General features: G+C 43.4%; 1 protein-coding gene across 1 annotated transcript in view; it reads left to right on the top strand.

Annotated features, from left to right (window-relative positions):
• The window catches only part of LOC112235190 (tumor necrosis factor receptor superfamily member 14), a 79,587-nt gene that overhangs the window by 63,313 nt on the left and 600 nt on the right, over positions 1–15,674 (top strand). Inside the window, 4 exon segments of the mRNA XM_042299720.1 lie at positions 14,394–14,512; positions 14,804–14,903; positions 15,161–15,289; positions 15,409–15,564. Of these exon segments, the coding sequence (XP_042155654.1) occupies positions 14,483–14,512; positions 14,804–14,903; positions 15,161–15,289; positions 15,409–15,564 (415 nt within the window). The 5' untranslated portion in view covers positions 14,394–14,482.

Here is a 15,674-nt window from a genome sequence, read left to right on the forward strand (position 1 = left end):
CACCGTTGTACTAATCACTGTGTGATACAAGGCATTTGGTTGCTTGGCAATGGGAGAACAGCATTTTTAGGTTTTAACATGTTGGTTCACATAACCCAGAAAAATGTCATTGCCATATGCGATAAAATTCCATTGAACCAAAAATAATCAGTTCTAATTTAACATTTGTTAAATAGTGTACGGAAAATATTTTAATATTGTATGATATTAAACTTTTCCAATTTTATTTGTGTGTGACTCAAGGTCTACATGAGGATTGACGACAACTGGGATGTTCTTAGTTCAAATCTAAGATTCCAGGGTGGTGGACCTTCTTCCACTGAGATGTTGAGCATTGGAGAACCATGGCTCAGTTTCAAAGCTTGATATGGATAGTAAGTTAAATGTTTGGGTTTTGTAAGCTTAGTAGCTTGGCATCATTTCACGCTACAGCAGTAAATGGAACCAGATAGTATGCTCAGAGTGTACACCAATGATGTACAGTGCATTTGGAAAGTTTTCAGACCCCTTCAGTGCCATTTTTTTCCCCCCGTTACAGCCTTATTCTAAAATGGATTGAATCAATATTTTTCCTCATCAATCTACACATAATACCCCATAATGACAAAGTGAAAAAATATACCTTATTTACATAAGTATTCAGATCCTTTGCTATGAGACTAGAAATTGAGCTCAGGTGCATCCTGGTTTCCATTGATCATCCTTGAAATGTTTTTATAACTTGATTGGAGTACACCTGTGGTAAATTCAATTGATTGGACATGATTTGGAAAGGCACACACCTGTGTATATAAGGTCCCACAGTTGACAGTGAATGTCAGAGCAAAAACCAAGCCATGAGGTTGAGGGAATTGTCCATAGAGCTCTAAGACAGGATTGTGTCGAGGCACAGATCTGGGGAAGGGTCCCAAAAAATGTCTGCAGCATTGAAGGTCCCCAAGAACACAGTGGCCTCCATCATTCTTAAATGGAAGAAGTTTGGAACCACCAAGACTCTTCCTAGAGCTAGCCGCCCGGTCAAACGGAGCAATCGGGGGAGAAGGGCCTTGGTCAGGGAGGTGACCAAGAATCCGATGGTCACTCTGACAGAGCTCCAGAGTTCCTCTGTGGAGATGGGAAAACCTTCCAGAAGGAAAACCACCTCTGCAGCACTCCACCAATCAGGCCTTTATGGTAGAGTGGCCAGACGGAAGCCACTCCTCAGTAAAAGGCCCATGACAGCCCGTCTCGAGTTTTCCAAAAGGCACCTAAAGGACTTTCGGACCATGAGAAACAAGATTCTCTGGTCTGATGAAACCAAGATTGAACTCTTTGGCCTGAATGCCAGGCATCACGTCAGGAGGAAACCCGGCACCATCCCTACGGTGACGCATGGTGGCGGCAGCATCATGCTCTGGGGATGTTTTTCAGTGGCAGGGACTGGGAGACTAGTCAGGATCGACGGAAAGATGAACGGGGGGAAATACAGAGATCCTTGATGAAAACCTGCTCAGGACCTCAAACTGGGGCGACGGTTCACCTTCCAACAGAACAACGACCCTAAGCTCACAGCCAAGACAATGCAGGAGTGACTTTGGGACAGGTCTCTAAATATCCTTAAGTGGCCCAGCCAGAGCCCGATCAAACATCTCTGGAGAGACCTGAAAGTAGCTGTGCAGCGACACTCCCCATCCAACCTGACAGAGCTTGAGAGGATCTGCAGAGAAGAATGTGAGAAACTCCCCAAATGCAGGTATGCCAAGCTTGTAACGTCATACCCAAGAAGATTTAAGGTTGCAATCATTACCAAATGTGCTTCAGCAAAGTACTAAGTAAAGGGTCTGAATACTTATGTGAATGTAATCAGTTTATTGTTATTTTTTAAATTTGATTATTAAACTTGAAAAACTTGATAATCCTGTGTTCGCTGTCTCGTTATGGGGTGTTGTGTGTAGATTGAGGGGAAAAAACAATTGAATACATTTTAGAATAAGGCTGTAACATAGCAAAATGTGGAAAAAGTCAAGGGGTCTGAATACTTTCTGAATGCACTGTATATTGGAAGCAGTTCTCCATAGGAATGAAAATGTTCCATTCAATAAAATGTTTCAAGGATGAAATTACTTGTATTTGAGTATTTATTTGTTGAAGTGGGGACAGTAACATTACTACAAAAAAATAGTTTAATTAAAAACTTAACCTTTTGTTAACATAAAATAATTAATAAGTATGCATTTAGGCATCTGTAATAGAATATAGGCTACTTATCAAAAATGAATGTAGACATTAATACATGCATTTCTATCATTTCTAAATATTTACCAAGATGGCTGCATGGAGCTCAATTCAGCGCCCTGTCAGTCATCCTGGGTTTATTCACATTTTCTGTGTCAAATTCTAGTTTTGAAAATTGTTTGCTCTTTGAATATTGGCTTTGCAAAAACAAATGATTATATTTACTCTTTGAAGAAAAAAAAATCCATCTGAGTAAGTAAATTTCACTGACATTTATTAATCAAAACATGGAAATGTTAACTATGCTTTCTCTCTATTTGGAACTGTCAATCTGAACTCTCCTCCTGTCACATCTCTTCCCTAACCACAAACTCTCTTCAACCCTGCGTTTGTCAATGTGACCCCCCCACACCCTATTTTTCAACCGTGGTAATGTGTTCATTTTCTCTATTTACAGATGAACCTAGCTATCATTTTGACACTTCTAACCATTCAGCGCTCTATTGCATGTGGTAGAGCAGAGTACAGAACAGGTGATGAATGCTGTCCTATGTGTTCACCAGGTAAGGACCAGCTCTGTATACTATATGGATTATTATGAAGAAAATACATTCCAATACCAATCAATCCATGACACTGACCTTCTATCCCACAGGAAACCGGGTACATAAACACTGTACAGAATTTACAAGTACTTCCTGTGTCCCCTGTACCGACTCCTCTTTCCTTGATGAACCCAATGGTCTTACAGCATGCATACTGTGTACAAACTGTGACCCAGGCTTTGGTTTGAAGGTAAAGCGGTCATGTAGACCTTCATTAGATACTGTCTGTGGGACACTGGAAGGGTTCTACTGTCTAGACCCAACTAAGGATGGTTGTAGAGCAGCCCAGAGACACAGCAGCTGTCTGCCTGGTCAATACATCAGTCACACAGGTTGGTCTTCTTGCAATCTTCCATTGGCATCAGTACATGATTTATGCAGTCGTGAGTTAAGCACATCAAGTTAGGATCCTTAATGTGTTTCACCCTGTGTTGGTGCAGGAACAATATCTACAGATACTGTGTGTTCTGACTGTACTGGTGACACCTATTCAGATGGATCATTAACATCCTGCCAGCCACACACACAGTAAGTGTGGCTCATGAATAATGATATTTTCCTTCAAAATATAAACTATATACTGCAATATGCAAACAGTTTTCATAATGTAAAAATGAAAGTTGGATGACTAAATTGTTGATTTACCAGTGGTCTATTTCTTATATTATAGATGCGATATCTTGAAGCTTCAGCAAATTAAACCTGGAACTCATCGGTCCGACTCAGAATGTGGACCACAGACCTCCCCTCCCATAGCAATAATATATGCTGTGGTAGGAGTAGGAGTGGTGGTGGTGCTGGTACTAGCTGTGATAGCAGTGAAGTAGCTATTAGAAGAAAAATAAAAGGTCCTATATCTGGTGAGAATATTTTGGGGAATTATACAGTTTCATTTGTTTTAATTGCCCAGATGAACAAGTGAGAAACATCTAACACTGAATCAAATCACATTTTATTTGCCGAATACAACGGGTGTAGACTTTGCCGCTTGCTTACGAGCCCTTCCAAACGATGCAGTTAAAAAAATAAATACAAAATAGTAATGCGATGATTCAAATAAAATACACAAGAATGGAGCTACATACAGGAAGTACCAGTGCAAGATTAATAAAATGAAATGCACAATAATGTTCTGAATATCATGACAACACCCCTGTCAAACAGTATGTTATCGAGTTCCAAATTAGATTCTGTCTCAATGTTGATTCTTGTACTTTTCCAGAGAGGACTTTTCCAGAGACACAAAGCTCTACAGAGGTATGTGAATGAATAATCCCACAATACCTACTTAATACAGCAGTATTTTCTATCATACTCAATGTGGTAAGGAGATGGCTGACAGGAATGTCTATTACCTCAAGGGTTGCACTTTTTAAAGTTTTATTGAGTTGAGGTTTCATTTGACTAGGTATCAGACAGAGAGGGAACGTCAATGCTGTTTGTGGGAACAAGAACAGGTAAGGTAGGCTATAACATCAGAATGGTACAGTATACTTGTTCATGAATTTCAGCCAGATTTGAGCTAAAATGTGTCTTATGAATATTATACAGATTCAAGTCTCCAGAACATTCATCAGAACAATCCAGTCTAATGTGTGGTTCATTGGCTTGAAAACTAGACTAGGCAGTAGGGCCCAATTTCTGTCCACTACATGGTGAATGTGATCTAGACTCCATTTTGAAATAAAAGTTGGAGGCTGGCACATTTGTTTTGTGGTGTAAAGATTAAAAAGGTCATGACCTTGATAGACAGCATGTCTTCCAATACTGGGGATGAAGATGGACACCTTAGTAGGAGCCAGGTCTGTTCTGTTCTGGGAAAGGTCAGGTCCATGATTTCAAATGGTCAGTCCAAGTCAGTTGACGGTAATTGGAATAAAACACAAATGCGATTTTGTAAGACACTCCACCTGGTCTTTGGATGCTGGTGCCAGATACATTGAGCAAATGCCCTTGAACTGAGGAAGTCTACAGATCACAACATCTCCATGGACCTTATGGAACTTGTGATGTACTGTAGATTCTGTTGATACAAACTGTGTAAAGGACATACGGATGAGATTTCCTGGACACTGGTATGGGGGAAAAATGGACTCCAGTTGTTGAGTTACCATGGATTTGTATAATCCCACAGAGTAAACATCAAGAGGCAATGGTGCAGTGTAGGCTATGTTCAGTGTGACCCATTTATTTTGTTAAACTAATTTAACTAGGCAAGTCAGTTTAAGAACAAATTCTTATTTACAATGATGGCCTACACCAGACGACACTGGGCCAATTGGGAGTCCCATAGGGCGGTGCACAATCACGGCCGGATGTGATACAGCCTGGATTAGAACCAGGGACTGTAGTGACTCCTTGCACTGAGATGCATTACCTTAGATCGCTGCAACACTGGGGAGCTCTGAAGCAAAGCAATGGGACAAATGTTTTGTTTACAGTTCTGTTCTTACGATCCTCCTAAAATATATATTTTATTGTCACACTGGGATACGTGCTGTGAAATATGTTGTTTTACAGGGGCAGCCATATTAGTACTCTGCCCCTGGAGCAAACGAGGGTTAAGTGCCTTGCTCAAGGACACAGACAGATTTTCCACCTTGATTGTATAGTTATTTGTGTTGTACAGTTCCTTTGTATTTTGTAGGTATTGTTTGATGCACATTATTCAATGCCATTATTCATTGTCTTGATGTTTTTGATTCCATGGGTTTAGTCTCTTCTATTGAATCAATATGTTTCTCTGTAAATCAAGGGTTATGCTTATTTCACCAGCCATCAGTGCTCAGCCTATTGTTGCTGTAAGTGTATTTCTGGTGACTGATCCAATGTCCCCTCTTGGGATTAAGAAATAGAGGATCTGCAATACAATTAAGCCAGCTAACTTTCTTATGTTCAAGTGTCCCAATGACATTAACTACATTGTAAAAATGCTATTGAATAAAGCAAAATGTGAAAACTGCAAGGGTGTGAGTAGGTCTGTTTAGTTAATCTGTATAATGAACCTCCTGATATTTCACATGTGTATTATTGACTAAATTCCAAAACGATTCTTAATATCTTTAGAGATTCCAAACGAGAAGGATTATATTGACATTCCTTTAAAAAGTGCATCCTTCCTTGAAGACTCACTGATTGGACAGGTGAATTGGCTCCACATGAGTTTTACCTGTGGAAGGACCTCCAAGGAAGGATGGAAGGCAGTGGCGGGCAGTGGCGGTCAGTGCCATTTAAGATTAGGGAGGATGATTTATTTGAATGAGTATAGCCTTATTTATATTACAGCATATTGATGACTGTCATTCATATTCCATTCACCCAGCTCAATGTAACGGGCTAGGTTTAGGCTACTACATAACTCTCATTTCCCCTATACCCATCATGAGATTGCTACAACCTAGCCTACGAATGAAAGTTACAAAGTAGGTGCACAAGTCGAGAAATCAAGGTGACAGTGACTCATTCAATACCACCTTGCGCACTCTGCCTGCATCTAGCTGATCTAGGGTGTAATCAATAGTCCAAACAACTGCAAACAAGTTTCTATTGGACAAATTCAAGAATGTTTATCCTCGTTTTGTTCCATTAGCTGCTGTTTAAGAAATATTTTTCAACTGAATGACCAGGTTTAAGTGCCTTTGAACGGGGTATGGTAGGTGTCAGGCGTACTGTTTTGTGTCAAGAACTGCAACGCTGCTGGGTTTTTTACACAATTGTTTCCCTGTATATCAAAAATGGTCCACCACCCAAAGGACATCCAGCCAACTTGACACAACTGTGGGAAGTATTGGAGTCAACATGGGCCAGCAACCCTGTGGAACGCTTTTGACACCTTGTAGAGTCCATGCACTGACGAATTGAGATTGTTCTGTACACTCAATGTATATTTGAGTGCTATGAGCGTGTAAAATAATCATGCACTCATACGTGTACTGAACAACAAGTTGTGACCTTTGTTCAATTGATAAGGTTTAATGGGTATACAGCCATATACTGATTAACCCAGCAGTGCTCTAACTTTAACAGTGTCATCTATCCCTCTGCCTTAAAACACTCATGGTTGAGTAAAATTGAATCTAAAACTAAACTTGAAAAGAAACAAAAAAGAAAGTAGAAACTTCAGGTTAGAAGACTGTTCAAAGTAAAACTGATACCAGAACCAAGAGATCGAGAATTAGACTGTTCAAACTAAAACTGATACCAGAACCAACAGACCACAACACACATCTAGAATTAAATATAAAAACCTGTGAAATGAAAGAAAAAAAACAAATGAAAAGCCAAAATTGTAAAGAAAACAAATATTTTAAAATGAGGAGCTGATTTAACCTTGGTCATCTCAGTTTTCTGTGTGTTTCTTTGTATTGAAGGCTGAGTTGATAGTTCATCTGGAGGTCAGGAATCTAAGGGAGGTGCAGGAGAAGAGCCAGGATAGAAGAGGAGATCCACAGGCTGAGAGAGGCCAGCTCTGGGTGGGGTCTTGACGTTATGTTATCTTCTTGTGTAAGACCTAAAACGAATCTAATCTTGCATGGTGGCCTTGTCTGTGCCACAAATGCAAATCTTCCAGTGTGAATATGCCTCTGCTATCTGCTTCAGTCGTTTTTTTTTGTTGTAATTTGTGAAAATGAAAATAAGATGCAAAACATGTACTTAAAGGGAAGCATAGAAATGGTGATCATAATGTATAACAGATCTACCGCTTCTTAGACATGCTTTAAATGAGAATGACAGATCTATAACTAATTTCTATGCAAATTTGGTCTGGTCGCCCAAAAGGTACATACTGCAGCTTTAAGGGTTAGGGACGTCCCAAGGATCCCAGATAGCACCGATTAACTGAAGTGTAAACTAGTCCGAGTTAATCTAACAGGTAAAACTGCTCTGTTACATGTTTAGGAAAAGTGTATTCAATAATAATTAAATATGTGTAATATCGTATTTTGAAATATGATGTTCGAAATGAACTGTTAGCTAAAGTTTTATGTTAGTTAGTGCTAGCCCTAAAGGACACGACGCTTCACGTCCTTTAACTGCATGCGCTGTCCAGCGGTTTGTATAGCCAAGACAAAATGTAGCTTATCTAAATTACATTGTTGTACCTTCATTATGCTAGCCCATCTACATACATGTTAAAAGACAAACACCAAGAGGAAAGTCAGCGTTGTTTTAGCTAGACACAGGCTTAAAGTGTAACATTAAGTAGCATAACTGTTACAACATCTAACATATGGCTTTGCATTAGTATACGCATCAAAACTCCCAAAGCAAAGTGACACCGCGCTTTTAATTTTTTCGAGTTATTACTTAAAACCGATCAGAATTCCGAAGGTGCCATTTCGAAATTGGGTAGTTTTCCTGTCATCTCTACTTGCACATCATCATCTGCACATCTATCACTCCAGTGTTAATTTACTAAATTGTTATTACTTCGCTACTATGGCCTATTTATTGCCTTATCTCCTCACGCCATTTGCACTCACTGTATATAGGCTTTATTTTTTCTATTGTATTATTGACTGTTTATTCCATGTTTACTTGTGTTGTTTGTGTCGCACTGCTTTGCTTTACCCGGCAGCGTAGCCTAGTGGTTAGAGCATTGGACTAGTAACCCGAAAGGTTGCAAGTTCAAATCCCCGAGCTGACAAGGTACAAAATCTGTCGTTCTGCCCCTGAACAGGCAGTTAACCCACTGTTCCTAGGCCGTCATTGAAAATAAGAATTTGTTCTTAACTGACTTGCCTAGTAAAATAAAGGTAAAAATAAAATCTTGGCCAGGTCGCAGTTGTAAATGAGAACTTGTTCTCAACTGACCTACCTGGTTAAATAAAGGTGATTTTTTTTCAGGCATTGCATAACTTAGAGAGCAATTTATAACTTGTCAGAAATGTCCAGATCAACTAGCCATGTCAGCAAAAATTTTTTGCTAGGTTTTGTAGCCCATAGATTTTGTTGTAATATATGAGACACTCAAAGATAACATGAATACACATTAGACATGGCAAAATGTATAGAATTGCAAGAAAATGACTTTTTAAAACAGCAAAATGTTCTCTGCACCCTGTGACAAAATGCATAGAATTCCCCAAACTGTTGCCACAAAGTTGGAAGCACAGAATTGTCTAGACTGTCATTGTATGCTGTAGCATTAATATTTCCCTTCACTGGAACTAAGGAGTCTGAACCATGTAAAAAAAAAGTCCCAGTGTCACGCCCTGGTCAAAGTATTTTGTGTTTATCTTTATGTATTTGGTCAGGCCAGGGTGTGGCATGGGGTTTTTGTAATTGTGGTGTGTTTGTCTTGGGGTTTTGGTGGTGGTATTGGGATTGTAGCTTAGTGGGTTGTCTAGCAAAGTCTATGGCTGTCTGGAGTGGTTCTCAATCAGAGGCAGGTGCTTATCGTTGTCTCTGATTGGGAACCATATTTAGGCAGCCATATTCTTTGAGTTTGTCGTGGGTGATTGTCCTTAGTGTCTTACTTGTACTCTGTTAGTTTGCACTAGATAGGCTGTTTTCGGTTTTCATTACGTTTATTGTTTTGTAGTGTTTAGTCGTGTTTACGTTTTGTTTAATAAATATGGATCGCAATCGACACGCTGCAGTTTGGTCCGACTCTCCTTCATCACCACTAGAAAACCGTAACAGAATCACCCACCACCAACGGACCAAGCAGCGTGTTAACAGGCAGCAGCAGCAGGAGCAGCAGCAGCTGCAGTGGGAGAGGCTGCACCACCTGGAGAAATGGACATGGGAGGAGGAACTGGACGGTAAAGGACCCTGGGCTCAGCCTGGAGAATATCGCCGCCCCAAGGAAGAACTGGAGGCGGCGAAAGCTGAGAGGCGCAGATATGAGGAGGCAGCACGGCGTAGCGGATGGAAGCCTGAGAATCAGCCCCAAAAATTTCTTGGGGGGGGGGCTCAGGGAGAGTGTGGCAGAGTCAGGAGTCAGACCTGAGCCAACTCTCCCTATTTATCGTGAGGAGCCAAGGAGGAGACCAGAACCAGAGACTGTGAAGGAGTTAATGGGGAAATTGGAGGAGAGAGAAATGAGGGAGTTGCTGTGTTGGTGCTTTTTGCATGGAATTTGCCCGACGGAACGTGTTGGGGATTTGATGGCACCTGGGTTAGCGCTCCATACTCGTCCTGAGGTGCGTGTTAGTCGGCTGGTGAAGTTGGTGCCAGCCTCACGCACCAGGCCTCCTGTGCACATCCCTAGCCTTGCACATCCTGTGCCAACACTGCTCTCAAGATCTCCAGTACGCCTTCACGGTCTAGCCCATCCTGTGCCACCTCCACACTCCAGTCCTCCGGTAGCAGCTCCCCGCACCAGGCTTCCTGTGCGTGTCCTCGATCCAGTACCACCAGTTCCAGCACCATGCACCAGGCCTTCAGTGTGCCTCGCCTGTTCAGCGCAGCCAGCGCTTTTCTCCTCTCCTGCGCTGCTGGAGTCTCCCGCCTGTTTAGCGCAGCCAGAGCCTTTCTCCTCTACAGCGCTGCCGGAGCCTCCCGCCTGTTCAGCGCAGCCAGAGCCTTCCTCCTCTACAGCGCTGCCGGAGCCTCCCGCCTGTTTAGCGCAGCCAGAGCCTTTCTCCTCTCCTACGCTGCCGGAGTCTCCCGCCTGTTCAGCGCAGCCAGAGCTGCCAGCCTGCATGGAGAAGCCAGAGCTGCCAGCCTGCATGGAGCAGCCAGAGCTGTCAGTACGCATAGAGCAGCCAGCGCTGTCAGTCCGCATAGAGCAGCCAGAGCTGTCAGTCCGCATAGAGCAGCCAGAGCTGTCGCTTTTCTCCTCTCCTGCGCTGCTGGAGTCTCCCGCCTGTTTAGCGCAGCCAGAGCCTTTCTCCTCTACAGCGCTGCCGGAGCCTCCCGCCTGTTCAGCGCAGCCAGAGCCTTCCTCCTCTACAGCGCTGCCGGAGCCTCCCGCCTGTTTAGCGCAGCCAGAGCCTCCCGCCTGTTTAGCGCAGCCAGAGCCTTTCTCCTCTCCTACGCTGCCGGAGTCTCCCGCCTGTTCAGCGCAGCCAGAGCTGCCAGCCTGCATGGAGAAGCCAGAGCTGCCAGCCTGCATGGAGCAGCCAGAGCTGCCAGCCTGCATGGAGCAGCCAGAGCTGTCAGTCCGCATAGAGCAGCCAGAGCTGTCAGTCTGCATGGAGCAGCCAGAGCTGTCAGTCTGCATGGAGCAGCCAGAGATGTCAGTCTGCATGGAGCAGCCAGAGATGTCAGTCTGCATGGAGCAGCCAGAGATGTCAGTCTGCATGGAGCAGCCAGAGATGTCAGTCTGCATGAAGCAGCCAGAGCTGTCAGTCTGCATGGAGCAGCCAGAGCTGTCAGTCTGCATGGAGCAGCCAGAGCTGTCAGTCTGCATGGAGCAGCCAGAGCTGTCAGTCTGCATGGAGCAGCCAGAGCTGCCAGTCTGCATGGAGCTGCCAGTCTGCAAGGAGCAGCCAGAGCTGCCAGTCTGCATGGAGCTGTCAGTCTGCATGGAGCAGCCAGAGCTGCCAGTCTGCATGAAGCAGCCAGAGCTGCCAGTCTGCATGGAGCAGCCAGAGCTGCCAGTCTGCATGGAGCTGCCAGTCTGCATGGAGCTGCCAGTCTGCAAGGAGCAGCCAGAGCTGTCAGTCTACATGAAGCAGCCAGTGCTGTCAGTCTGCAAGGAGCCGTCAGTCTGCAAGGAGCCGTCAGTCTGCAAGGAGCTGTCAGTCTGCAAGGAGCCGCCAGTCTGCCCAGCGTCGCCAGTCTGTCAGGATCAGTTAGATCCACCAGTCAGCCAGGATTCGCCAGTCTGCCAGGATCCACCAGTCTTCCAGGATCCGCCAGAAGTGCCAGTCAGCCAGGATCCGCCGGAAGTGCCAGTCGGCCAGGATCTGCCAGAAGTGCCAGTCGGCCAGGATCTGCCAGTCGGCCAGGATCTGCCAGGATCCGCCAGTCAGCCAGACTCTTCCAGATCTGCCAGTCAGCCAGACTCTTCCAGATCTGCCAGTCAGCCAGACTCTTCCAGATCTGCCAGTCAACCAGACTCTTCCAGATCTGCCAGTCAACCAGACTCTTCCAGATCTGCCAGTCAGCCAGACTCTTCCAGATCTGCCAGTCAGCCAGACTCTTCCAGATCTGCCAGTCAGCCAGGATCTTCTAGATCTGCCAGTCAGCCAGGATCTTCCAGATCTGCCAGTCAGCCAGGATCTTCCAGATCTGCCAGTCAGCCAGGATCTGCCAGTCAGCCAGGATCTGCTGAAACCACCAGCCAGCCAGGAGCTGGTAGATCTATCTACCTGCCTGAGCTTCCTCTCACTCCTGAGCTTTCTCTCACTCCTGAGCTTTCTCTCACTCCTGAGCTTTCTCTCACTCCTGAGCTTTCTCTCACTCCTGAGCTTTCTCTCACTCCTGAGCTTTCTCTCACTCCTGAGCTTTCTCTCACTCCTGAGCTTTCTCTCACTCCCGAGCTTCCTCACTCCCGTTCCCCTCAGTCCCGAGCTGCCTCAGTCCCGAGCTGTCCTTCAGTCCCGATCTGCTCCTCAGTCCAGTGGGGTTCTGGGTGAGGACTACTAGGCCATGGTCGGCGGCGAGGGTGGACTATCCAGGGACGAAGGGAGAGGGGACTAAGACATTAAATGAGTGGGGTCCACGTCCCGCGCCGGAGCCGCCACCATGGACAGACGCCCACCCGGACCCTCCCTATTGTTTTGAGGTGCGTTCGGGAGTCCGCACCTTAGGGGGGGGGTTCTGTCACGCCCTGGTCAAAGTATTTTGTCTTTATGTATTTGGTCAGGCCAGGGTGTGGCATGGGGTTTTTGTAATTGTGGTGTGTTTGTCTTGGGGTTTTGGTGGTGGTATTGGGATTGTAGCTTAGTGGGTTGTCTAGCAAAGTCTATGGCTGTCTGGAGTGGTTCTCAATCAGAGGCAGGTGCTTATCGTTGTCTCTGATTGGGAACCATATTTAGGCAGCCATATTCTTTGAGTTTGTCGTGGGTGATTGTCCTTAGTGTCTTACTTGTACTCTTGATAGTTTGCACTAGATAGGCTGTTTTCGGTTTTCATTACGTTTATTGTTTTTTAGTGTTTAGTCGTGTTTTACGTTTTGTTTAATAAATATGGATCGCAATCGACACGCTGCAGTTTGGTCCGACTCTCCTTCATCACCACTAGAAAACCGTAACACCCAGGCCATTATTCCTCCTCCACCAATCTTTACAGTTGGCACTATGCATTGGGGCAGGTAGCGTTCTCCTGGCATCCGCCAAACCCAGATTTGTCCGTCGGGACAGCCAGATGGTGAAGCTTGATTAATAACTCCAGAGAACGCATTTCCACTGCTCCAGAGTCTGACGTGTTGTGCATGGTGATCTTAGGCTTGATCTTAGGCTGGTGCTCGGCCGTGGAAACCCATTTCGTGAAGCTCCCGACAAACAGTTATTGTACTGAAGTTGCTTCCAGAGGCAGTTTCTAACTCAGTAGTGAGTGTTGCAACAGAGGACAGACTATTTTTACATGCTATGCACTTCAGCACTCTGCAGTCCTGTTCTGTGAGCTTGTGTGGCCTACCACTTCGCAACTGAGCTGTTGCCCCTAGACATTTCCACTTCACTTTATTTTGAAATGTAAAGATTAAGTAAATAAACTTCCTCTTCTCATTAACGGCAAATGATTGCATCTTGTTATTAACCTGTTTATTGTTATGAATAAGCCTGTCCATAATATCCCCCACTTGTACAAAATACTAGTCTACTTGCCTGTTTTCAATGCTAAACTTCAATCACTAAACTGTGCATAAGCATGGTCTAAAGTTTGTGGGAAGGTGAGCACATTTTCATGTCAAGTTCAGTTTTTATAAAATGCCAACTTTTGCTTAAACTGCCACAAGCATGTTTTAGGGTCCGTTTTGTACATATGCACGGTTTATAAATGAGGCCCCAGGCCGGGGTTTGAGAAATCGATTAGAGAAGAATTCATTCTTCGTTGTAAATTATCTCAATCTAAAGGCACAACCTAGATTGGATGTAATGTCTTTAGTTGAACATGTTATTACTCCAACCTAGTGAAAGTGGATAAACTGACACGTTTTGTCAAACTACTTTATATCGAAAGTGTCTTTGATTTCACGGTTTGCACATGCGCAGATCGTCTTGAGACAAACGTTAGACCAGATTACGTGTTTCTACGCACGAGTCGCCATGACATCACCTACAAGTGTGATCGAGGATTTCTATTGATGAAGCAGTTTTAGTCTGTCTTCATACTGCGCTGTCTTTGGTAGAACGGACATTGCTCCATGTACAAAGCTACTTCACCACAAGAGGGCAGCAGTCTCTAACTATTTGCCAATTTCTCAGTTGATAGTTAGCTTATTACAGTTATTTTTTAGTAATTCAATTCAGCAAGATATCATCATTTATAAATTGAAAGGTTGTTTGATTATGGTTCAGTTTTATTCACTATTAATGGTGACTGAACTCAATGGTGGTCAGCCAATGTACATTACTATATTATATTTATTAACGGTGCAGTGTATGCAATATTTATGCAGAATATAATTGAACTATTCTTACTAAACAGTACGTGTACTAAAATGCATGAATTCAACAGGTCAGTTCATCTGGATACTTCAAAACTCCTAAGAACTTCACAAATCCAGTGTGTGGGTCTTCCAGTGAGTTGGAGAGGACTGAGGAACCATGGCACAGTTTGAAACCTTGACATGGACTGTAAGAGAAACATTTCTGACTTGCACATTTTGTGGCTTGGCATGTTTAAAAAACAACAACAAATGATCGATGTACATTTTTCCCTCGTGAAATATGAATTAGAGTTATCAGCCTACAATATAGTCTTCGTTTCAATTTGACTGAAAACTTTGTAGAAAAAACATGGTGAGGAAATGCATTTCATTAACATTTATTGACTGAATTTGCAGATAACAGGTTCTTGGGTTTGGTGTCACATCTTTAAATGTAATGTATGCTGATGGCGATGTTTTATTTCTTCTCTATTTCCAGATACCTATTATATTGGTGCTTGAAAGCATTGGATCCTGTATCACATGTGGTAGAGCTGAGTACAGAATAGGGGATGAATGTTCTCCCGTGTGTTTAAAAGGTCTGTCTTTTTACATCATATGAATCACCAGACGTTAATACATCATCAACACCAACATATAACTTTTATACTTCTAAATATTGAACACTGTTTCACATATAATCTCCTCATCTATAAAATAGATGATAGAGATTGCATAATGTGTAGGCCTGGTAAGGACCTTGTGTATTTTTATGAAGGGTTAATTATAATAACAATAATAATTCTGATAATAGTAATACCAAAACACAATTATTTTCTGTGTATCTTTACAACAGGATATCATGTACATAGTCATTGTACTAAATCTAAACATACACCTTCCTGTGTGCCTTGTATTGACTCCACCTTCCTTGATGAGCCCAGTGGTAAAACAACATGCAACAACTGTACCACATGTGATCCAGGTGAGCATTCTGTGTTCTGGGCATAAACACTGAGCTACTTTACTATATCAGCTGTTTTAATGAAATACAACAGTCTTTACATTTAGCTTCAGATACCAAGTGACATGTTTTCTCTCTAGGTTTTGGTTTGAAGGTAAAGCAGCCATGTAGACCTTCATCAGACACTGTCTGTGGGACACTGGAGGGGTTCTACTGTCTAGACCCAACTAAGGATGGTTGTAGAGCAGCCCAGAGACACAGCAGCTGTAAACCTGGTCAATACATCAACCACACAGGTATGTCTTCATGCAAATCTTCCATTGACATCAGTACATGATTTATGCAATCATGAGTTAAGCATATCTCAAGTAAGGATCCTTAATGAGTTTCACCCTGTGTTGGTGCA

This window comes from Oncorhynchus tshawytscha, linkage group LG16, assembly GCF_018296145.1.
Source record: "Oncorhynchus tshawytscha isolate Ot180627B linkage group LG16, Otsh_v2.0, whole genome shotgun sequence".
Taxonomy (NCBI): Eukaryota; Metazoa; Chordata; class Actinopteri; order Salmoniformes; family Salmonidae; genus Oncorhynchus; species Oncorhynchus tshawytscha.